The sequence below is a fragment of the Ursus americanus genome, chromosome 10, assembly GCF_024610735.1.
Source record: "Ursus americanus isolate L20-20 chromosome 10, mUrsAme1.1.p, whole genome shotgun sequence".
Lineage (NCBI taxonomy): Eukaryota > Metazoa > Chordata > Mammalia > Carnivora > Ursidae > Ursus > Ursus americanus.
In genome coordinates this window covers 50,987,817-51,013,114 of record NC_142136.1, presented here as the reverse complement: position 1 = coordinate 51,013,114, position 25,298 = coordinate 50,987,817, and the positions used below count along the sequence as shown (strand labels likewise).

Below are 25,298 nucleotides of genomic sequence, written 5' to 3'. Positions count from 1 at the left end.
GAACAATGTCCCAGCACACCACCATAATATTCTACTTGGCACTCAAGTGCAAAACAGCCCTTCATTGGCAGACAGCCCTTCGAGTCACGCATGTCAGCATTCAAAGGCACCTGAATATATAGCTAGAATCCAGTGTCCGGTTAAAAATACCTAGCTTCCCCAGTTCTCAGAAACGATTTTAGAAGCATGGAGATCATCTGATGCGTCTTCTGTCGTGGCAGTTCCGCTCACATGCCTTTGTTTAGTTCAGGACAGAATAGTTAACAAGATGTTACAGAAGGAAACTGAGGCCAGGCATCTCTTACGTTTATTGGAGAATTCTTAGTTGGGAGAGGAAAGCTCACAAACAATTCATAAAAGATAAAAGAACAATTAATTGCAAATGATTACAAAGGTAGTTTCTGAAATGTTTATTTTGAGCCACTGCAAAAACAAAAGAGTGCATCCTGAAGTTCATATTTTGGTAAATGAACGTATCAAAGGACAGAAAAGCCAAAAAAAGTTACTGTTATACAAGATCTTACTATAGTAATTCCACACAAATAAACAGCTACAATTACTCAAAGCTGCTTTTGCTATATATATATTAAACAAGAATGTGAATTACTTTAAACACGGCACAAGTAACCAAAGTTAGCAAATCCAGCAATATTAAAACCCAATATTAAATAGTATTCAAACATTACAACAAAAACAAACAATGGACTTCTAGAACTGCAATTCTGCCCATGTGAAAGGAATGTACATGGATGGTAAAAAAAACAATAATAATAAATAAATAAAGTGACGAGAGTGACCAACGCTGCACCCGCCTCTTCAGAGCAGGAATACAGCAAGGGAGTAAGTGCGCATGGGGTCTTTTGCTAAAAATGAAAAAAAAAAATGCATTTCACTTTAGTATAATCACAAAATACCCACTGAAGCTCGAATTGTCTTGTGCTGGTGACAGGTGGGCAGGGTTTTAAATGGAAAAGTATCTTCCCTACACCCTGAGTGTGGATGCATTAATATATATTTTTTTAACTGTGTAAAGTTTCCTTTGGGAAATATAAAATTTAAAGCAACATACTGATGGGAAATTGATAGTTAATTGTGAAAGAATACTATTAGCTAAATAATTAACTAAGAAGACATCTTGAGTCTGGACTCCAATGATGAGTCAGGGTTAAGTTTTGCATTTAGGAAATGTGCACGGATGTCAAAGCCATGTGGATAAATGATCTTTCACTTTATACATGGTACATTTAATAAGTAATTAAATTCTCCTACCAGCAACATAAAACCCTTATTTAAGCAAAATGGAAGTATTATGAATTGAATTCACATCAAATATCTGAAAGGGTAAGTGGAACATTTTTCAAAGTATAAAGATGTTATCACACGTATTCACTGACTGAATACTCTCAAAGGTTTTATTACTCCATTAAAATTCTATCAACCATCCCAATAGGTATTTTAATTTTCTTCTGTAATTTATAAATGAATCATTCATTTTGTATAAATCAGGAAATATTTTCAAAATCAACATTAATAATCTCCAAAATATAAATGTAATTTAAACTTGGCTTGGGAAAAGAAGAATATGAAAGAACTGCTGCATTTCAGTCAAAAATAATGTTTTTAAAAAAACCCTTATCACAGGCCTCATTCGCTTTCTTTCCCAAGATCCTTCAAGGGTTCTGAAATTGATAAACAGAGAATTCAACTCAATGCACATCACAACTTTAACAGTTCTGAATAAGACATAGTAATTTCATAAAGGCCAAAATGCACAGAATGGCAAGATTACAATGTTATAATATAAATACGTCAAGTAGATGTTTAATAAAATGAGAGGGGGTGGGGGGGGGTTCTCTCAACAAACAGGGCTGTTCTGAAGACCAAGCAACCAAACAGACGTAAGAGGTCTTTGGAATAATCACAAAGTGCCTTTAAAGAAAGTAAGTTTAGACTGGACTTGATTAAAAGATCCTTCTCTCCATATAAGGAGCTTTACTCACGCTTCTTCTTACATCTGCCAATACTTAATATTTTTCTCTACGTCCCTAAACTATACAAGGGTAGAGTTCCATTAGGATTCTTACCACACATGCTAACACCTAAAGACTGGTCTGTCATGACGTAGTGGCTACATAAAGGAACTCCGAGTCCAGCACAGCTCCAGGTAAATGCAGAGAAAACAAGGACAGGAGGAAAATCTTACTTCAAAATGATTATTACCCTAAGAGATAGAAACATTTTCAAGCACAGAAAGTTTTACAAAACGAATATATCTTCACTTTAGTTTAAAAGAAATTCAGAACTCAATTTGCTGTTAATCAAATCCGTACATGTATCGAAGTTACTAAACACAACTTGATAGTTATATACTTGTAAAAATTCAATCTAAACTTAATAATCACTTAATCCATGTTCTAATCAACACCCCAGTTCCTAGCGTGTATAAACCCGGTCCAGTGCTGCTGCATCTCAAGTTCTGAGAAGCTGAAGACGGAAACCGTTCTGGCTATATAGATTTCCTGCATTTCTCCACCTTAAAAAATACTTGAAGAACTTTAGGAAAATTTATTTTTAAGGCTTGCTCTATTTCTTTATCTTAAATTGAGAAAACCCAAAATTTACACTGTAACTTCAAAATATTTAAGTATAACTTTTGGCATTTTTCTTAAAAAGCAAATTTTACTCTCTCGTTATAAAATATATTTCTCTACCATAATGATTAATTCAAATTAATGTAAGTGCCTTATTCCTTGCCCCTCGGTGGGTGCTATGTCTTCTACACTTTGTGCAGCTTCCAGAACAGTCAGTGCTCAGGAAAAAAGAAAATGTAATGGAGCAAAGCCAAAGCCCCCAACAAAAAGTGATTTACTCTAGACTGACGCTAATGGAAGAACCAACACCAAGACACAGTCTCGGTCCTCTATTCAAGTCAACCTGCAGTTTCTAAAGACAAAGTAGTAGAAAACACAGAGCCCAGAAAACTCATGTCAGACGGCTTTACAAAACAGAACAGATACCATTTTATTGGGGGGGGGGGGAGCTGGGAATACCCTCTTTTTCTAGAAAAAGCTTATCCTTGCTAAGCAGAGAGTTTTGTGGGTTTTTTTTTTTTTCAAAAATTCAACAATGAAAATCATTACTGGGTTTCTATATATGCATTTCCACATTAACATTAATTTTTAAAATTTTAACATGTTTTGCACCTAAATTTATTCTCATTTACAGGATAAGTCAGGGACCCAAAATAGTCAAAAAAAGAAATAAAAATTCTTACTGCAAATCTTCATAGACATTTTATTTTAAAGCACCTTTAAATGTGAACAGTGGGTTTCTAACCAAGAAAACAGTAAAATAAAAAAGGGCACAAACCCACTAGGCAAGGCTAAAGTACTCCTTTACACACACACACACACACACACTCTCTCTCTCTCTCTCTCTCTCATTTTCATGCCAGTTGGATTGGCAACATTAGCAAATAATGTCATTTGATGAAAGGCTGGAGAAACTATCATTTATGGTATTTATAGAAACCTAAAATACTAATATGTTTCTAAGAAATTAAATAGTTTGGGGGATTCAAAACACTACCAAGCACCGAGCTATGAAAATAAAATTGACTTTCTATGGGGCAGGTAGAGGGGTGGGGAACCCATTAGCCTCAAAGCTCTTTTGTCAGTTTAGTTCTCAACAGAATAGCATTTGTTTGCAAAGGAGCAGAATTCTAAGGCTTCCTCCCTGGAACCTATCCTCAGCCACCTCAGCGTGGTTTGTAGCAGCACTATTCGGATGCAAAAAGAATGCTGTCAGTCCGCGTCCCTGAAAACCTCCTGGTCAGACCTTCCTTCAAATCAACGTTCTTGGGGTCTCAACACATTACGCACGTGTATAGAAGAATGATGAAGAGAGTATTTGACAGATTACAAAAGTATGAACTATATACACGTGGGATGACCGAAGGCGCTTAAAAAGCTCCATTTACTGCCCTCCCGGTTCACTGTCCGTGTTAGTATTCAGTTTACCCTCCGCAGCTTCCTGCGTTTCCTCCCTCCCGCGCGGGGCGACGCAGGGCTGCGGGCTCCTACTACGCGGTCTCCAAGAGCCAATCAAACAGCGACTTGCAGCTCGCGGGGGCGGCCGGCTCTTCGTAGTACCGCAGCACGGCCCGCAGCACGTCCCCCACCTTCCAGCCCTTTCCTTGCAGCCGGCGGGAGAGCTAGGAAGAAGGAAAGGCATGTCCCACATTAACCGAAATCAATCTCATGACAACAAAGTTTCCAGTCTTAGTTTTAGTATCAGGGGACTGTAAGATTCTTGCTGTCTGCAGTAAAATATTATTTCCCAGTTTTATGACGAGGTCTTTCCCCTAAATTACCACCCTTCTACGCAAATTACACATTTCTTCCTTCCTGCCCTCGACAAATACATCTCCTCCAGAGAATGACACTTCGGGACTGCTGGAGACGGAACTGCACAAACCTCACCCACCTGAGAGTCTGTGAGGGAGTCGAGTCTCCATTTCTACACGAAACTCTTGACCTAAATACATCTGTCACACCCTCAATTAGGGACATAAAATAATAAAGACAATGTCAATCTTAATAGAAGGATGTGGACTTTTCCTTCCACAGTATGTAGTGTGGCTTTTTTCTGGAATACACGCTCTGGCCTCAATGGAAACATGGCTTTCTAAGTTAAGAAACGTTAATGTTTCAACAAAAAACAACCAAAAAAGTAAGTAAATATTGTGGTGATCATTTCACAATATATACAAATATTGAATTATGTTGTATACCTGAAACTAATGTATTTCAATAATACCTCAATTTAAAAAAAAAAGTAAATAAATACAGGTTTAAATAAACTCCATTGTCACCAGAATCAGAACATGTCTTCCATCATTTTTTTGTTTAGTTCTGTAAAAACTACTTCAATTTTGTAATGTAAATATGCTTAGCCTTGTTAAATACAGCCTTACAGAGATAATTCACAGACCAAACAATTCATCCATTTAAAGAGTACTTACTTAATCAACGATTTTTAGTATAGTCACCGAGTTGAATGCAACCATCACCACAATCACTGTTAGAACAGGTTTCCCAGAACAAAAGGAAAGCTCTACCCATTAGTAAACACTCTCCATTTCTCCCAAACCCCTCAACTCTACGCAATCACTAATCCACTTCAGTCTCTAGAGATTTGCCCATGTTGGCCATTTCAGGTAAGTATGAAATATACAGTCTCTGGTGACCAGTTTCCTCCACCTAATGTGACTTCGAGGTTCCTCCATGGCGTAGCATGTATGTACTTCCTTCCTTTTTACTGACAGATAGTATTCCACTGCACAGATAAACCACATTTTATTTATCCATTCTGGGATGTTTCCACTTCTGGCCTCGTATGAATAATGTTGCCAGGGACATACATTTTCATTCCTCTTGGGTATATACGTAGGAGTGGAATTGCTATGGTTTAACTTTTTGAGGAATTTCCAGAATGTTTTCCTACGTTACTTGGGGTTGAGCACCAAGCACCACCACACGCATGCTCAGCTCTACCTAAGGTCTTCCTTAGCCCTCCTTTTGTTCAAGACTAAATGACTTGAAAATGTCTGCCTCCTTCCAGAGAGTTCTAACACCTTTCCTACCCACTCCTTCTCCTAGATAACTCATTTCTTGAGGAGCACTGTCTTATTTTCTCCTTCTTCACAAAAACAGAAACCTAAACTAGAAAAATCCAAAAAGTCCAAGAAAAAACCAACAACCAAATACAAAAAAAAGTTATTTTTACTGAATATCTTTTTCACATACTTCTTTCAACAATATCTTTGTAAATTCTGAACCAGGAATCAAGAGTAACTGAACTGTTCCTTTTTTGTTACAGATCAATTTACACTGTTATTCATTGAACTATTTTATACCCTATAACAAGATTAAATCAAAATTCTGATAATGAAGATCTGGGGGCAAAAACCTTAAGACTATAAAATAAAAATGTGGACTAACAAGGTGCTTGGCACACAGTTAAGTTCTCAATAAAAACACCCAATTAATGCATCGAATGTGAATGTTCTGTCTTGGAACCCTACAAAATACTCAAAGTGGTCTGTGGTTCCTTATAAGATGTTTAAACCTTCATGGCTTTTGAGTATGCTAGTTTCTCCCACTAGTAAGACTGGTAAACAGACTAGGAGACATACTAATTACCAGGCATAATTATGAACCAATTTAAAAGAAAGAATAACTCAATCTTTTCATATGAACACATGTTTATTAATAGCACCTAACTTTGAGTACTTAGGACGTGCCAGGCACTAGATCGAGCAATTTTTTTTTTACAGTATTATGTTTAATTCTCACAAACCTCTATAAGGTAACCTCTCTACTCATTTTCATAGTGCAGAAAAGGAAACTGACCAGTAAGCCTGCCCAAGGTTAGACGACTAGACTGGCAGAGCCGACATCCTGACCCACTCTGGACATAAGCACTTACCCACTCTGCTATCAAGGGGCATCTTACTAGATCAACCACGTGACACAGAACATCGTATTTGGTTAAACGTGTCCTTACAACCACCCTGTAAGGCAGGTACTTACTTGTATGAATTCCTTCTTTGCAGAGTCATGAAGATAAAGTTCTGCCACTTCGGCCTCAGAAGCAACAAGCCACTGAAGAATAATCCTTAGCTGGGGGTCTACTGTGCACGGCTCCATGTCGATATTTGTAATGAGCAGAATCTTTCTGTCTTGCTCCAAACCTAATATTTACATTTAAACAATATAAAGTGAAACTCATCAATTCAACTCTCAATACTCCGGTTTCCAAGGATAGAGAAATATTTTCCATTCCTTAAGATTCCAATGAATGCTGGGAAAAAAATCTGTCTTTTCTTATCCTCACCTCAACACAACCAAAACACTTACTTGAAAGGGCAAAATAATTCTACAACAAAGGAATACTGTTGATCACCTACTGAGAGCACAAGTCCAAAACTCTGTTTTGAGGCACTGAGTATCAATCACTGTAAATACCATAATCTGTGTCAAAACACGATCTACAGGTAAAGAAAGAGAAACAAAACTATAAAAGCCATGACTACAATCAAAATATAAATCTCAAATAAATATATTAAATGGACTTGAAGAAAGCTTCTTGAACTAAGAGAAGTAACAGAAGCAACGAACACTTGTAAAGGGCATATTACGTCCTAAGTATTGTTCTAAGCCCTTCCCATATACAAACTCCTGGAACCCTCACACATATCCAGTGAAGCGAGAACTACCATCATCTCCATTTACAGGTAAGGGATGTGAGGCAGGGAGAGAAGTAGCTGGGCCAGGATATGAACACACAGTCTGGCTCCATGCCTCCATGATCTTTATCACTTCATTCTTCAGGCAAAAGGGGGGGGGGGGATGTCACATGCAGCCACTTACATCCCAAAAGCCAGACCAGGGAATTTTCTGGTATACCCCTTTATAAATAAGATATTGCTCTCGAATTTCATTTTTTTTAATGAAAATTATGTTCTCAACATAAAGAAGGATGAATCGCTGTGGACTATAAAACTAATGACCTGTGGACTGATATCATGTGTTTACCACTCCTGTTTAATGATGGCTGAGCAAAAGGCAGAGTGGAGACAAGGGCCCTCCCACACAACAGGTGAGCAGCCGGCATGCTGGCAGACATCACGCCAATTTGTACCAGTCATGGAAATTTGTTGGCCAATGTCCCTGATTATTTTTTACAGTTTGCAGGGCATTCTAGACCACTACTAATCATTTTTAGGATTTGTGTTGGTCCCTAATTTTTTCATTTAAAAAACGGATCCACGTCATTCTCTTCAGTTAAACGTACTGCCTTTTCCCTCCTCTCCCCATACCGACTCTCAGTCAAAAATGGGTCTGGTGCACTATGAAACCAGACATGGTCTCTGGGCCATTTTGTAAATACTGCAGAGGTCACGGGGTTGGAAGCCAAGTGACCCGAGACTTCTCTGTATTACTGGCTTTTTCAGTTTGGGGCTCCTGGTACCTGGCCTAGGAGAGGTCACTCAACACCTGGGAAGAGGCAAGTGGCTGACCTCCTGCAACTAAAAATACAACAAAATGAGGTTTGTTGCCTTAGGACTTCCATAACTTTGAATCTTTCTATAAACCCATAAATCTCTCCTAATTTACCAATTCCTAATTTACCAAGTTTCAAAGCTGGCCACAATTTTCTCTATAATGAGATGCCTATGATCTTGAAAGCTGAGAAGTGACATGTATCTACATATAATTCATCTGATTTCTAGCCACTCACAAAAGAAATCCTAAAAAGTTTGCTAGTGCCAAAAGTAAATTTTTAAGATCAATTTCATATTTATATTAACTTGTATCTTCTTAATCGTCCTCAGTAAAGTCAGTTAAGTAATGACTAGTTCATTAGAGAAAATACTCACCACATGCATTTAAACCATGTACAGCCTTTGGAACAACTTTGCTCACAGGCATTATTTGGGGAAAGGGACACAACTTTCCTAGAGAAAGTCAACACTCTTTTAGTCAAGAAAAAGAAAACAAACATTACCTCGCCTATCTGTAACTCTAAGAATATTGCCCCACCCCTACTTCATATCTGATGACAAAAACTTACTGCTACAAGTCCTATATGAAGAATGTTTGCTTAAAAAAAAAAGTGTCTACTTAGCAGAAGCACCGGGACTAAAAAATAATCACCTTAAGTCTGAGGATTTTAACTCAGAAACCAGTACATGACACTTCCCTGAATAAGAAAGGTATAAATGGCGATAAAACTAATCGGACATTCAGGTGTTCTAAAGTACATTTCAAGAAATTCATCTGGGCGATTTTCTGTTTGCCCACTTCTAAAGAAATGATGAAAAAAAGCACTAGTTCAAAAACAAATATCTCAAACAGTATGAATATTTTTAGGTGTCACTCTATAGAAAACTTTATTGGTATTTACATAATTAAAAAAAATAAGCCATCTAAATACAATGAAAATTCAGCTTCAACATGGAAAGTTTCTACATTCACTCATTGTAATATTTCAATTAAGGATTATAAATCATGGCCCAGAACACTGTGACCAATGGTATCTAGTATTTACATATTTGGAACAATGTTCATCAAAGGAAGAATGGAATACTTTCTTCAAATATGTATACTTGTGAGTTTAGGAACAGAACTGAGAATTTAAAATATCTTTTAATTTTTACTTACTAATTTATGTAAGATCAACATTAAACACTAATTCAAGAGGTTACTAGTTTGGAAGGAAAAAACTAGGGCACATGCCATAATTAAAATAAATTGTATCTTATAATGTAAGGGCTTTATGTTTAGAAAATGATAATTATAGAGAGATTATCATAAATTTCCCTCTCAAATCATTGAATAATCCTTTTAAAGTAGTTCAGTCTTTACACCAATCAAATGGTACAAATGGTTCAAAAAAGGACCTGCCACTAGATACATTAGTTCAATGTTAGTTCAATCATCAATACGATGATTTGTAATGTTAATACCCTGATTTTGTGATAACGTGGAGCTTCAGTGATGAAATCACACAAGGTGAAGACTCTTCTAGGAAACCTTATACAAAAAAACATGCAAACACTTTACGAAACAAACTGTCAGTTACCTTCTCCAGCGTCCTCATGTTCTTCATCCTTATCATCTGGCCCATCACTTCTCGAATAAAAGAGCAGGAGCATTTAAAAAAAAAAAGCTTTAATCAATAACGGTATTAAAACCAATTCTTAAAATGTGTTAAAGAGTGAATGTTACAATATGATATATGACATTTAAAAAGGGAAGAAATGACAATAAAAAAGGAAGCTTTGCTTCTCACACCATTTCATATTAAAATCTGACTTGTAAATGATGCCTAGACAGGTCATCAATAACTACGAAGTTCTCCCTTACCGTGATAGAGAACACCAAGTAATTTCAGGATAAAATTTAATTTCAAAGAACTTAAAGCTAAAATAGTCTACTAATTTTGTTCTGGATAACACAGCATTTGAATTAGCATAGAATGCCATGAATAATTATTTATTAATGCCTCTGCTGATGGCATGCACATATTTTTAACGCAATAAAAATACATTTTTCCTACACTCTTCTTATATATGAAATAATACTACATACAAAAACAAAACAGCAGCAACAAAAACCAGAAATCCTGTAGGAAGCAAGCTCTTTTTAATGAAATAATAATTGGTAGGATGAAAAGTAGCAAGCAGAGCAACACATGCATGGATGTAACACATTTTGCAATTAGATGTCAGTTGTATCTTAGCATAATTGAATTTTTTCATTAGATGTAAATTATCAAGCAGAATCATGTCCAAACATAGGAGAAGAGCAGATTGATACATATTGGCACTGTAACCCATGTTCTTTTAAGAACATGACATCATGCATTAGTGTGAAAGACTCATCAGTTTGTAAGTTTCTGGACTGGACCAACCTTTCTGATGTTGGAAAGGATAAATTGTCCTCATACAAATCTCCTTCTAAACCAAGACTGCTCCAGCTACTGCTGTTACCATTACTGCCAGAAGAAGAAAAGAACAGAGCTGAACCAGAAAATGAATAGTAAAGACCACCTTGGTTTTCCTTGGAACAGCTTCTGTCAGTGGTAAGTGGGAGGTTCGGAAGCTGCCCGGTGGAGCGGGCCATCCGCAGAGGTAGAGAGACCATCACTGCTACTGGACGGCTTCAGACATTTGGGAGTTTTCTTACTTGTCCTCCATCGATCAGGAAAATTAATCTCAATTTATATTTATTTTAATATGAACACAACAGAATGACTTTTAGGACAGCAAATGAATGCATAAAATAAGAAGTTTCAATGATTAAATTAACGTCTATGGCAAATCTTGGGATATAATTTGTAAAAAGCCAATACTCTTCAGTTTAGGTAAAACTTTAAAAAGACCACAGATTAACATTCTCTCAGCTCTTTAGACAATGCAAACACTGATGGATTTGGGGGGCGGGAATGAAATGATAGGCACCAAAACATAGTCCCAAATAGACCTTTTCTAACTACTTGGAGAAAAGATGATTTCTGATTTCAAAGTACTCTTATTATGTCAATTACCTTCACTTGATACGTTATGTATAATTCAGTAGGTGGCAAATAACATACATTTTCTTCAGAATATTGAGTAACCAAGGCTTAATACTCCTGTCTTGTGGGCCAGTCACTAACGCCACACAGATACCTTCTTAAACTACCTAATCAAAAGAAGAAAGCAACTATGTTCTAAAACTGCGGCAAAGCAGTAAGAAACAAAAAGCAACTATGTTCAGAAACAAAATTTAATTTTTCAGATTAAAACCTAAACATGCAACTTAAAATTCTAATCATTAACATAATTAGTAAGCACATTAGTTTGCAGTGATAAGCAGCTTATATTTCCCCACATTAGGCTAGGCAATTATAAAAATTAATATATACACAAACCAAAATTTTGGTTCTAAAAAGTGAATTAACACAAAATCATCTTCTGTGCATCAGTAAATGTTGACAAGGTTACCAAAAAAAGGATGATTATTTAAAAGTTCTAAAGAGTTTCCAAGCAATTTCAGTAACTTGCATATCCATATTTACTCTGGCACTAGCAAACTGTCACAAACTATACTGTGTTAGAAAAGTTAAAACTGAGCAGTGCCTTTTCAACCTATGTTCAAACAAATACAGCTCTGTTATAAAACCATGAAAACAGCCAGAGTTTCGCTATGTAGCCTGCTGTCAGACAAACCAAAGATGGGAAAACACGGAAATACAGAATGGACAGACAGCTGTGAGCCAGACTGAAAGGAAAAATTGAGGATCTCAAACATTGCATTTATCTCTATTAGTAGAATCATTTTCTTTTTCTTTTTTTTTTTTAAAGATTTTATTTTTATTTATTTGACAGAGATAGAGACAGCCAGCGAGAGAGGGAACACAAGCAGGGGGAGTGGGAGAGGGCGAAGCAGGCTCACAGCGGAGGAGCCTGATGTGGGGCTCGATCCCATAACGCCAGGATCACGCCCTGAGTCGAAGGCAGACGCCCAACCGCTGTGCCACCCAAGCGCCCCCTAGTAGAATGATTTTCTAAACAAAGAAAAATATTACAAAATTAAAATTCTTACCTACAACCTGACAACAGTAATGATTCCTCCTTTCAATTAATCAAAATCCATCACTAAAGTTTAGGTGAACAGGCAAAGAAATAATGCCAAAAAAATGTAAAGACTAAAGATTCAACCTCATTCCCCCTTCCTTTTGCCCCTCAAAACAGGTCAGATGTCAAGTGAGTTATTAATAAAACGTCACTTCTAACTAGGGTGCCTGTATAATTCTCCATCTAACCAGGACACTTTTGGCAACAAAAGAAGTCCCCATTAATAAGTACACCAGAGCAGCGGAAGTAACGAGGACTGTCCCGAGCAAACTGGAAGGTACAATCGTCCTCCACTAACCCAACATAAAACAACTTAATTTCTTCACTTAACAGTGTTCCCATATTTCATTCTTTTTTTTTTTTTTAAAGATTTTATTTATTTATTCTACAGAGATAGAGACAGCCAGCGAGAGAGGGAACACAAGCAGGGGGAGTGGGAGAGGAAGAAGCAGGCTCATAGAGGAGGAACCTGATGTGGGGCTCGATCCCAGATCGCCGGGATCACACCCTGAGCTGAAGGCAGACGCTTAACCGCTGTGCCACCCAGGCGCCCCCCCATATTTCATTCTTGAACACTGCCCTGCTTCCATCATCTTCTTTTAAATCTTTTCCTGTTGCCTACCTAGCTATCCCTATCTGTGTGTTTTCCATCTTTTCGTATTTCCTAGGTCTGGAGCAGGCGTACCTCGAGGCAATAGGGGTCAAGGGCTAAGACTCTTTATCGTGCTTTTCAGTCACATGAAGACTACTATCGATTTTGACATATCTCGTAAATGTTATCTCAAAAATTCCGCAAGCCCGGTCCCATCTCTTACCTAATCTACTACATAACTTTGAAGAAATTCACAGACTGCTTGAAATACTTAAGAGATGCACGTACACAGACCAGGTCTCTTTCAGATCAAATAATAAGACACTCCTCATGAACACCTGTGAAACTCGGAAATTATGATTTCTTTTTTAACTGCTGCCCTCTACTAAACTTCCTACTTGGGAGTAAAAGCACATGAAGTGTCCAAACCACTCAAGTCATTTATCTCCTATCTGATCTCTGTATCAGAAAATTACCGTTCCTGTAGCAGCTGTCCTCAAAGACGACACATGTGCAGCCACGTATCTCAAGTGTGGTCCCTGAACCACCAGCATTAAAATCATCCGAGATTCCTGAGACCTCCAATGACCTAGGGAGTCTTAATCTCTCTAGAAACTGTATGTTCAACTAGCATACTACCCACCTTGGAGCCCTACTCTTTCTTTGTGCTTGAACCTTAATAACCACAGAGCATAATCGTTCTTATTAAGACTTGCTCAATTAAAACTACAGGTGCTTTTCTGACAAAATGCTGTGAAGCGAAGTTATTCCCCATCCTGAATTCAGTTCATTTTCTGAACCAAATGCGTTTACCCATGTTAAACATAATTCTTTTAGTCTCCGCCTGATTCGGTCTTTTTGAAACTTGGTTCTGTTAATGAGAGGATATTTTCGTCTTTGTTTTAAGTCATTCACAAATAATGAGCATAGCAGTCCCTTCTTATCTGCAGACAATGCATTCCAAGGCCCGCAGTGGATGCCAGAAACCATGGATAGTACCAAATCCTACAAATACTACATTTTTCTCTTTACATACATACCTATGATGAAGTTTAATTTATAAATCAGGCACAGTCAGAGGTTAACAACAAAAACTAATAATAAAATTATAACAATATACTATAATAAAAGTTATGTGAATGTGGTCTGTCTCTCTCAAAGTATCTTCTTCTATCTACTTACCATCCTTATGATGATGTGAGATGATAAAATGCTTACATGAGGAGATGAAGTGGGGGGAATGACACAGGCACAGTGACATAGTGTTAGGCACAAGTGACCTTCTGACAACACATCAGAAGGAGGGCCATCTGCTTCTGCACCTCGACTGACCATGGAACACCACGGAAAGCAAAACCGCAGATGGGGGCGGGCAGGATGGGGGGTTCTACTTATTCTCTATCACTAGTAAAATGCTAAAGAGGACAGAAACAAGGACAGAGCCATCCAATCAGACAACGTTCTGCACAGAACTGTTCAACTGGCTACAGGGCCCTTAACGCCACGGGCCATGAACCCTAGTTCAACCATTTTAACACCAGGATTTCCTATGCAGCAACGTCAACCCTCACTGAAATTCTAGAAGCCTGTGTTTCTCTAAGATGAGAGAAGAATTTAAGTGTTAACATTCTCTTCCAGGTAGAGTTATGGAGAGGGCCAAATGATGTTTGTGATATTCCCCCTACCTCCCACTACCAGTTTTAAAGACTGCCTTTTTGGACCCAGATTTTAAAATGTATTAGAGGTTTACATACCATTTTAAGAAACTACGGTAAAATAGATGTTTTTAAAAATATTAATACTTACTGGTTAATCCAAACAACAGACAAAATGCTCTGAGATGATGTGTTCCAACAGGTGGAAAAGCCATTTCCTCCCCTTCGTCCCCTCCTCCCACAGTCTTCTCACCTCCACTTCTTAGTAAGTCAATTCCAAGGGTTCTGTTCAACTGGGGTCCTTTCCACAGCCTGAATCTAAGAACCCTTTCCTCTCCCTAGACTCAGCCCTGGATGGATTATTTCCAATTATCAATTAATGTGGATAAAAATTTATGGCATTTTATAGTTTAGTCAGGAATACCTTTAGAGAGTTAAGAAGAAACAAATGTATCAGAATTAATAAAATATGCCAAAGGCTGTTATTATAAACAAAATAAACTACGACAAGTTATATATGATGTAAATGCCTTCTGTTGTACAAAACCATTTTTATAAGGAGTTTACGTATTTTCAGTCATTCAAGTATAAATGCTCCAAGGTCACTCTGTTCCTGAATAGCAGGGTAAGTGAGGAATCCTTTCCAAAAAAAGATACTACTTTCACTAATAATAAGAAAATCACAGGGTCATTTAGATACCTTTTACAGATCATTGTCTTTTTTCTCAGCCTCTAAAGAAATAAGGTACCCTTTTTAAAAAGTGAGAAATACAAAAGTCTAGGAAAATCCTAAGGGTATAAAATGTATGCAATATTTTTCATATTGACGATTGGCACAACCGAAGAAACCGAGCTTGGCTAATTTCTATACCTAATAAATGTGAAAAACCATTAGGACCGCATTATGGATAATAAAAATACATTCAAATTCATAATTTTTAAACACCTAGTATAAATTTACTTCTGAGGTCCGAGGACCTAAACTATGCAACCACATGCACAATTTTAGTTACCTTTCACTTAGGTGATGAAAACTGCTGCTTTCATCCTGGTGTTCATCTTCAAAACTTAAATTGGACCAGCTACCAGTACTGTCATCGCCAATACTGAGATTCATCTGCTGGCTGACGAAAGACTCAGTTGACTGAAAATCTTCTATTTCTTTTGGACTGAAAAAAAGGAAGGAAGGAATGGAGGGAGGGCAGGAAGGGAAAAAAAATCAATCTGAAATCATCAGATTCTGAATTCTAAGACTATCAATTTGATAATAAAGATGAAAAAAACCAGAATCAATATTGACAGCCACACCAGTGGCCCATCCAACGCTTTGTGTCCGCTAATAAAGAGACTTTGAAGGAGAGCACACTACTTTCAAAGTTAACTGAGCTGTACCTGTTACGTATCCATCCCAAGTGCTATATTTATCTAAATTCTCTTTAAAGCAATTCGCACTTTCAACTGGGACCACTACAGAGAAGCACAAATTCCTAAGTTTATCACCTACTTTGTAAGACAGTACTTTTATTTGTACTGAGAGGAAGCTCTTTCTGGCTTTAAGAACCAAAAAAGTGGTTCGAGGAATTCTAGTACTGTCAATCAAGCCTAGAGTCAAACCAGCCAAATCTCTTTAAGATTTCGAGCATGGATCATAACACTTCTCATTATTTTTCTCAATGAAGAAGAGACATTTATATTTCTATTCCATCTTCACAAGAAAGGCCGGTCACTGTTCAATTACTGTAACTTCCCCCTCTATATTTTACTCTCAACATAGCAGTTGAAAATGACATTTTTAAAGATGAAGAGGAAAAATGTTAGTCTTCTGATCCAAACCTTCTAGTGGCTCCTCACCAATCAGAATGAGAGGCCAGATCTTTATAACATACCCTCTCCTAGTCTCCATCGTGTCCCACCTATTACTCTTCCCAGCCCACTCACTTCAGCCACGCCTGCCTCTGTGCTGCTTCCCCAACATGCACCCTCTGCCCCAATTCCCATGTGACTTATTCCCTCTTCACCTTTGGCTCTTTGCTCAAACGTTATTTTATCAGTGTTGCTTCCCCCTCTACCTATTCAAAACTGCACACCATCCCCACCTGAGGCCACCCCCCTCCAATCCCCAGCCCCACCTCCCTTCCTTGCTTCAGTTTCCCTCCAAAGCACTTATCACCATGTGACACGCTTGGCTATTTTACTTGTCTTATTCTGCTGTAACCTAAGCTCCAGAGAACACATATTTCTGACTGTTTTACTTATTTCTGGATCCTCAGTGCCCAGAATAAGTCCTGAACTGCCTCACCCCCCTTTGGGGCTATCCTCATTTTTTATTTAAGATATAGCAACCAGAATTATACTGGACAGGCACATTATAGCTTTGAGCCATAAGACAGCTCTACTTTGTTCTTTTTTAAATTTTTAACTCTTTTCTGGAACGTGCCATAATCTAATGGTTTTTTGGCTGAAATGACCCACTAGATGAGGTCCAGAGAAGAGTTTTAATGACTGCTGGGTTATTCTGGCTCAGAAATAATAGCTCAGAATATAGTTTAGATGTTTGCTCTGCTAAAAATGCACTACCATTTAATTCCCCATTTGACACTCATATGCCACCCCCCCACCACCCTTCTGTACCTTACAGCTTTGTGAAATATTTATGGTTATTTTCATGAATCAAACATTTACAAGAAAGGGGACGCCAAATGATACCTTTAAAAACAATCCACCTGAACGAATCCCTCTAAAGCCTGACAGACAAACCATTTTAACTTCAGAAATAGAAAATGGGAAACAGGACGTTGTACAAACTAGAGCCAGCTTTTAATAATCAACAAAGCACCCTACACAATTATTAAGAAGAGAAAAGGAAAAGGAAATACAAACTAATATTCTAGTGGCCTTGATAAAAAGCTGGACTAGGACAGCACTAGCTTGAATGAGTAACTCCAGGGGCCTACCTACTCACCCAAGGGAGTAAGAAGGGAAAATACTGAGCTATCAATAGCAAAAGTATGTATCAGGCCCTGGGAGGGATATCTGAGAGGCTCTAATCTAGGGGAGAGTCTCTCTTCCTCCCAGGGCCTGGGGGTAGGGGGAGGCACAGGGAGAAACCGTTAAAATAGCCTGAGGCCAATTTTGTTTGAGGACGGTTGCTTCAGCTGTAGAAAGGCCTAGCACTTATTCATTCATGTATTTATTAACCACTTATTATATGTCTGTCATCATATTAAGAACTGACAGGCATTCATAAACAAAGATATGCAGGTTTGCACATTTTTACTGTACAGGGCCACATAGCAAACACTTGGGCACTGTTGGCCATGTCTCTACTTCAAGTACTCAACTCTGCCATTACGCATAAAACCAGCCCCCGACAATACATAAATGGATGAGCACAGCTGTGCTCCAGTATAACTTTATTTATGAACATTAAAATTTGAACTTCATATAATTTTCACATGTCACAAAATAGTATTCTTTTGATTTATCAACCACTGAGGAAATGTAAAAACCATTCTTAGCTCACAGACAATAAACAAACAAACAAACAAACAAAACCAAGCAGTGGGCAGATTTGGCCGGCGGGTTATAGTTCGCCAACCCCTGCTCTTGGAGGAATGAGGTTGCCTGATTACAGCAAACAGAGAGCTCCCTTGGTTCACCAGACACATCAGGAGAGGACGCCATGAAACAACTGGACTCCAGGGTCCTGGCCAAACGGCATCTCCCTGTTGTAAGATGGCTAAGAAGAGAGATGGTCCTTGCCATGGCTTTGACAAAAGCTACTAAAAAAATCTGAGGAATCCTGTGACTCCATTAAATTCCACCTCAACCCTAGGAACCTTCTCTGTCCAGTGGGACTCACAAAATCCTACAAATTAGTAACATAAGTTGGTCTTGATGCTTTCCAGGGAGAAAAAAAAAGGTTAAAAGTGAAAATTTTAACTAAGGTGTTAGAATCACTGAGCACAAGGCACAGCTATTGAAGAACAGGACATTGTGAGACCATCAGAAAGAACTGTCCCCTTGGACAGGGACCCCTCAAGAGAAATGATGGCAGTAATGGATATCTTTGGAGATTTTCTAAGGCTTTCTTCCTCACAGCATTTTGGTTAAACTATGCTCTTTATAAGATAACTTACCTTTGTGAAGAGAAAGAAGAAAACACTGTAAAAAAAAATTTAATCTCAGAGTAGCTGATGATCACAGTAATGCTCTCCACTTGCCGTCTAAAACTCTCCAGCTGTTACTCCAACCCAGCTTTACTCACTTCATAGCTCTGTGAACGGGGGCACGAGGACTATCCTCCCTAAGCCTCCTCTTCTAGTTCAGGAAATGGTTAACACCTTCCCCCAAAGGGCTGTTGGGGGGATAACGAGACAACAGAGATGGAGAGTAATGTACGGGATATGAAACCCCATACAAATGTAGTACGGGAAGACTTTTTGTTAACTTAGCGTTAAAAATAATCACACCTTTCTTAACAGGACCAAAGATACATAGGATCGAATTTAACTTTTCTTTTTATTATAAGACTCAAAAGGAATCTGGAACTCACCTGCTAACTGCACGGCCAACATTCGTCATTGCTGACGTCATTATTTCTGTGGTAAGGCTCTCAGCAAAGCTAACGCCATCTTGTCCGATTCCACTATCACCCACCAAGCTGGTATTGCTCAGCTCTCTCTCTGCTTTTTCAATAGCTTCCGCAACTATCTTCTCAGCAAGCACTGTCTTTTTATCGAGACCAACATGAATTTGTGGGACATCAAGATGAAAAATTCTAGATTCCTGATAGACATTGCTAAGTTTTGAATTAGAAACTGGCTTACTACTAGCAAGTGAATCCTGTCTGGAAACGTGTAGAGATGAATTTCCAGTGCAATCATGCAGTTCTCTACGGTCACAGTATCTGCAAGCTTGACTTACAAGAGGTGACAACTTTTCTGCGTAAGTGACCCTCTCGGCTGCTTTCACGGACTCAGACGCATGGTAAGCTGCGGATCCTAAACTTAGCTCTAAAGTGTCACCCACTACTTTCTTAGCATACTGCTCTAGAGCTTGAACGACATTCTCTCCATAACCACACCCAGGTAAGCTGCCCGTACTGTGGTAACATTTGTGATTTTGTGAGGAAGGCTGAAGAGACTGAAGCAATTCTGGCTCGATGTGAGACTTGGTATCTTCATCACGTCCAGACTTTTCATAAAGGCAAGAATCCGTTAAGGATTTTGGCAAGCCAACTGCAGATGCTGTCAGCTCTTTTCTAACATCTCTTGTTATGCTGTGAGCAAGAGAGGCTGAAAAACTGTACAGTTCAGAGCACTCATTTTTATACGTATCCCGCGTCCATTCACAAGTTTGATTTTTACAGAGGTAACCTCCGTTTCTTTTACTTTGTCGTTCTCTATCTACTTCTTGGTGGTGCCCTTTATTTAAGAATGTGAACAGTTCGTTCTTGGTTTTCACCTGTGAGCTTTGCACGGGGAACATTTTTGAGCTGCACTTCATTTTGGCAGTCTTAGCGGCTTCTTGTAATCCTGATTTAACAGATCGATAAGCGAGTCTATTGGCATACTGGTCCATTATTAACTCACTATTGCCACCTTCCTGTTTTAGCACTTGGATGATGTGACCCGCATACTCGTCTGTCACGCTTTCACAGCTGGGATACTTGTAGGTCAGACCAGACATACAAGAACTTGGTGGTAGCGGAAGGATGAAGGGATCTACTTCTCTTGAGCGTGCCACAGCCTCTATATCCAACTTCTCTTCTGATCTATCATCTCGGCCACCACCAACATAACAACTATTCCTCCTTTGCCTGAAAAGCACACAACTTCTAACTTTGGCTATTTTCTCAGCTTCCGTGATGACTTCCGCTGCCAGATCACCTGCAAAACTGTGCAAGGTTTGTAAATTTTCCTCTGAGTGATTTAGAACAGTAGGTGACACACTTCTTTGACTTTGTACATTTAAGCAAGGGCTTTTCACCTTGGGTTCTTGAGTGACTTTATTATCTAGGTGGGAAGCTGCCATTTCTGTTGCGAGAGAGATGATGTGCGTAGCTAGCGATTCTGCAAACTGAACTTTCTTCCCTGAGTGCTCGGGCTTCCCATCCACTCCTGGATGCTCTTCCTCCTCACTACTTTCAACTTCTTCTGAAAGAGATCGCATGAGTTTCAACATGAACTCTTCCTTTTCTATCGTATTTTGTTCATTTTCAGACAAACTACCCACAGATGAGTTGTGAGGTGTAGAGGGGGGTGTAGCAGGTGCGAATTCTTTAGCTAATTCCCCCTTGAGTTTTTTGGTCAGCTTCTTGATATCCCATTCAGAACTAGCCTGGGATGGCACAAGGGGAGTGGAGGGAGGAGTATCTGGTATTACATTTCCGTCTCTAATTTTCTGTTTCTCTTCCACATGCACACCATCTACACATGGAAGCGCTGTGGATGAGAAAGTATGTGAATGAGGAAAAGGGTGTTCTTGCCCTAAAGACAAGGGCTCAAGTGCTGTATTATTCACATTATGCTTTTTCACAGATTTGTCTTTAGTAACTTCCTTCAAATCAGGTTTCTGACACGCAGTCGTTGGACAAGGTGGTAGTGTCTCTAAGGAAGAGCCGTGAGCTGACGAACCTTTACATTCTGGAACACAATCCTTTCCTGCTGCAAGTGAACAGTGGGTTAAGTGATCTTGAGCATCAAGAAATTCGGGGAACTTTTCGGAGGTCAACTGTGACTCTGCCCTGGAAACAGGCAAGCCTTCCTTGGGTTCAGCATTTTTATCTACATTTGGGATCGTTGATTTGCTTTTATCTATGGAATGTTTAATAATAGATTTAGATAACTGATCAGCAAACATGTCCTTATTGCTAGCTTCACTCTGTTGCAGTGTTGCTTGATCGGAGGGGAAAGGAAGGGGTTTTCCCTTTACTGTTGTAGTTACACAGCCTGTGTGTTCATCAACTGTTTTTGTACCTTTGAAGGATGTCATTGACTCTAACGTTTCATTTACAATCGTATGCACCATTGTGGCAGAAAAGTTGCTAATAATCACAGGATCGCTCGTTAATTTTGAAGACCTTTGCATTTCAGTATCATCATTAGTTGGTTTCAAATCTTTCTGGTTACCTGGATTGTGGTCTGAGGGTAAACAAATATTTCTGAGACATGCTACTTCCTCTTTGTTTTTTGTGGTAACACGTGTCTGGGTAGAATCACCATTCGAATTACTGTCATCAGATGACCGATGAGACTTTGCCTGGTATATGTTAGATGAAATATGATATGGGAGAAGGGCACTTCCTGCCAAGGGCACTGGTATAGAAGTAACAACTCCAGAAGTACAAAACAAGGCCTGCTGTACTGTGTATTCCTTTTTATAGTCCTGAACGGGTCTTGGCGCCGTAACTGTCTGACTGTGAAAAGCAGGGGAACACGTGGAGGTCTGTGTCAATGGCACTGCATTTTCTGTGCTCGCACACTTCAGGTTATCTGTAGAAACACTAACCGCTGCCTTGGTTGTGAAGGTCACATTGACCTGCGAAAGCTCAATGAACGCTTCCTGGATTACAGACTCAGACAGGTCTTGTGCATAGGACTTGACTACTCGGTCCTCACAGTCCAGCGACCAAGACTGTGGAGATACGGGGGTTGGAGGATAGGAAAACTGACACACTTCCATGATGCCTTCAAAAACAAGCTCTTCGGCAAGATCCGCAGCAAACCTCGCCACTGTGTTTGTGAATATCTGCTTCTTAACATACTGTAAATCCTGCAAAGCATTTGCTAAAGCTTCACTCACCAAAAAATTAGCCAGACCGCTAATGGCGCGTTCTCTCAGTGAAAACGCACACTGCCTTCTCAGTTCATTAAATGCCATCTGAAAAACGGAGGATGTCAATTTGACGGCTAAGTGACACAATGCGTTGGTACATGAAGAGACTCCTTTCTGTAAGTCTTTAAATGCACTGCCAAAACTTTTTTCCACAAGATCTGATGCAAATTTCTGAATGCTATCTTTAATCATCAAGGATTTATTTTTAGATTTACTTTTTTGATCAAGGCTTTCACTCTTAAGAGCTGTCGTTTTATTTTCTCCCTTTTTAATACTATGCATGTTTGACGTTCCATTTGTGTGTTGGGTATGAAGAACAGAGCCCAGTACCTCACATGAAATGCTGTGGGCATAATCCTCATAGGTGTAATAAACAGAATCATGATTTTCATGGATCCTGTCTCCACCAGGATCTGTTTGGCAAAAACATTCAGCTGGAGTACAGCCACCAAGAGGACTGAAGGCAGAAGATCGAATAGGGCTAAACACACCGCTGTCTTCCCCTGACGCCTTCACCGGGCGGGGTGAATCCGGAGCACCACACAGGTTACCGTAAGGGGATTCTGGTTTACGAGGAGTCGGCTTTCTAACGTTGGCTGGGAGAGCTGGACAATCAAACTTGAATTTTTGAGGATTCATAGTAGTGGTTACAGAACACGATTTTTCATGTTTGTGTCCTTTCTTTTGTGATGGCTTTCCTAGGACAGGATCTTTTGGAAATGGACAAGAAGTCTCTAAAGTTTGTTCTAGTTCGTCAAACTGATCAAAACTGTCAAAAAATTCACTTACTTCTGAGTCTGAATCCTCTATATCATCTTTCATCACAGGAATTTTAGGTAACTCAAGTTTTGCTTTTAAACTTTTCTGATAACCCTCCTCATCCAAGAAAATAACAGGACTTGGACTGGAGCATTCAGATTCCGAGGAGTAGGCTGGAGAAGAAGAAAAAACCATCTTCTGAGCATCACTACCTTTATCTGAAGCATTAGATGACCTGTAGAAACTCTTCTGCATCCAAGGCTCAGAAATTAAGGTGGTGACTGAAGTTTTCACAGAAGGTAGTTCTTTATGTCCCAGCATATTTAGTAAGGACGCTGAAGGGTTAGCCAGTGACTTCTGCCTCCCAGAGCTAACCAGAATCCTTAAATCATGGGTTTCTAAATGGTGACCAGAAGAAGTCTGTGACGCAGCATCACACTGGCTCTTCAGTGCAGGAATATTTATTCCTATAGGAAAAGAACAAAATGATCAAATTATTCTTGAACAGAATCTTCAAAAATTAATTTATTATCAATGGGAAGAAGTAGACTTGAAGCATGAAATATTTCCTTGTCACTAGACTATGTGGTTTACCAGATTCGTCCCAAATCACTCTTGAGAGCAAATATACCTTTTACTAAAATAATTTCATTTTACCTCACATCTGGGAATACTGGTCAATGAAATGCTTAGCTTCTTGTCACATGTGTTAGAAACACTAATACGGTCCTTCTACCAGCTAACTCTTCTCGAATTTGAACCCAGGCATGGTCCAAACACTTAATGTAATGAGGTAAACAGTACTTGAACAGAACTACCAAAATAAGAATAGAAATAGCAAAACTAAGAACCAGACAACAATGAACTTAAAAAGCACAAGAAAATGAATTCCTTGCACAATCAAAAAAAAGGTTAAAATTTTTAAATCGCATCAAATTTCAAAATGAATTTAATTGAACTCAGCCTGAAAACTTTAAAAACTATTAAACTTTAATTTCCTTTTTCAAGAAAAAGTCTAGTAAAGAACAAACCATCATTATATGGCTTTGAGGTCTCTTCTTCCTCTAAGTGCTCAAAAGCAGTGACAAAGTCGTCCTCTATGGAAGACACGGACTGGTTGGTGTCATCATCATCTTCCTCAGCGGTCTCAAGTTGGCGTTTCTGATCCAAGTATGTGTCCAGGGTATATCTTATACCAGTAGCATATTTACTTAGGAGACTAAAGATAAAATCAATTCTGAGTCTTGGTAATGTAGGCGACACTCTCATGACACAGAGCATTCCAGAATGCTGACTCTTGGGGGTGAAAGATAATAAAAATAATTTTACTTTCAAAACATATTATACATACAAAGCATATTATCTGGAAGTGAAGCTTAGAAATAACACAATCTCAGGGAAAAAAAGAAATGCAGGCATCCCTAGAGGCTGCCTGATTTCATACTGTTAATTCTTCATTCTTTCTCTACAACATTTCTCACTTCCCAATCTCTTTTTCTCCCAATCTTTCTCTCATCGTTACTCAAATTCCACCTATTCTATCTCCTGAAATGTTACAGAACTGACTATCCATCTCTCTGGCAATTACGTGTTCCTATATTATTATACAGCCCCATGAATTTCCTTGTTCATTAACCTGGCTCACCAATGACACTGTGAACTGCCGGAGGGCAGGAACCAGGTTCTATTCTATTTCTGTATCCCATTTTCCAGTAGCTTCCAGCAGCATACCACCTTCCCTCCTTTCACAAAAGAATCTTCCCCTCCTTTTACCTAAATTTCCCTAGTATTACAATACAATTTAACAATAAAGTTTACAGCTCTGATTCAAAATATAAATCATCAGGCTTTTTCCCATACATATTATCTTTAAAAAAATACAAATATTGACAAATGACTCAGTGAAAAACGCTGGAAATTAAATATAATAGCTAATCACTTCTCGTAATCCTAGCATATAAATCAAAGTAAATATAAATGAAGAGCGTAACGAAGGAAATGAGGGAAGCAGTTCTACCTTCACCTACAGACCTCATAATGAACACAGTAGACTTTTGTACTTGGAATAAGTAATCTAAACTTTAAACCTACTGATTCAATTTTTAGGAGGTAAAACATGCAAAGCATTTTTCTTTGATGCATTATCAACAAAATAATACTTACTAAAGAACTAAAGGCTGAATGTTATAAAACTAACTACCTGTCTGAAATGGTAACATTTGTATTTATAAATAAAGAAAACATCTTTCAGATGTCAACTTTATAA

At 38.6% G+C, this 25,298-nt stretch overlaps 1 protein-coding gene across 5 annotated transcripts in view; it reads right to left on the bottom strand.

The window, feature by feature from the left end:
* Positions 1-289: 289 nt before the first annotated feature.
* AKAP11 (A-kinase anchoring protein 11) overlaps positions 290-25,298 on the bottom strand; it is a 48,197-nt gene continuing 23,188 nt past the window's right edge. For 2 of the 5 annotated variants that reach the window (XM_045810942.2, XM_045810946.2), the window contains exons 6-13: positions 24,064-24,328; positions 18,990-23,499; positions 15,448-15,603; positions 10,480-10,563; positions 9,649-9,695; positions 8,444-8,521; positions 6,594-6,754; positions 290-4,213 (exon numbers count right to left, since the gene is read on the bottom strand). In XM_045810942.2, the coding sequence (XP_045666898.2) occupies positions 4,082-4,213; positions 6,594-6,754; positions 8,444-8,521; positions 9,649-9,695; positions 10,480-10,563; positions 15,448-15,603; positions 18,990-23,499; positions 24,064-24,328 (5,433 nt within the window). In that variant the 3' untranslated portion in view covers positions 290-4,081. The remainder of the gene's footprint in view (positions 4,214-6,593; positions 6,755-8,443; positions 8,522-9,648; positions 9,696-10,479; positions 10,564-15,447; positions 15,604-18,989; positions 23,500-24,063; positions 24,329-25,298) is intronic. The other 3 variants (XM_045810944.2, XM_045810943.2, XM_045810945.2) reach the window with 3 other exon arrangements.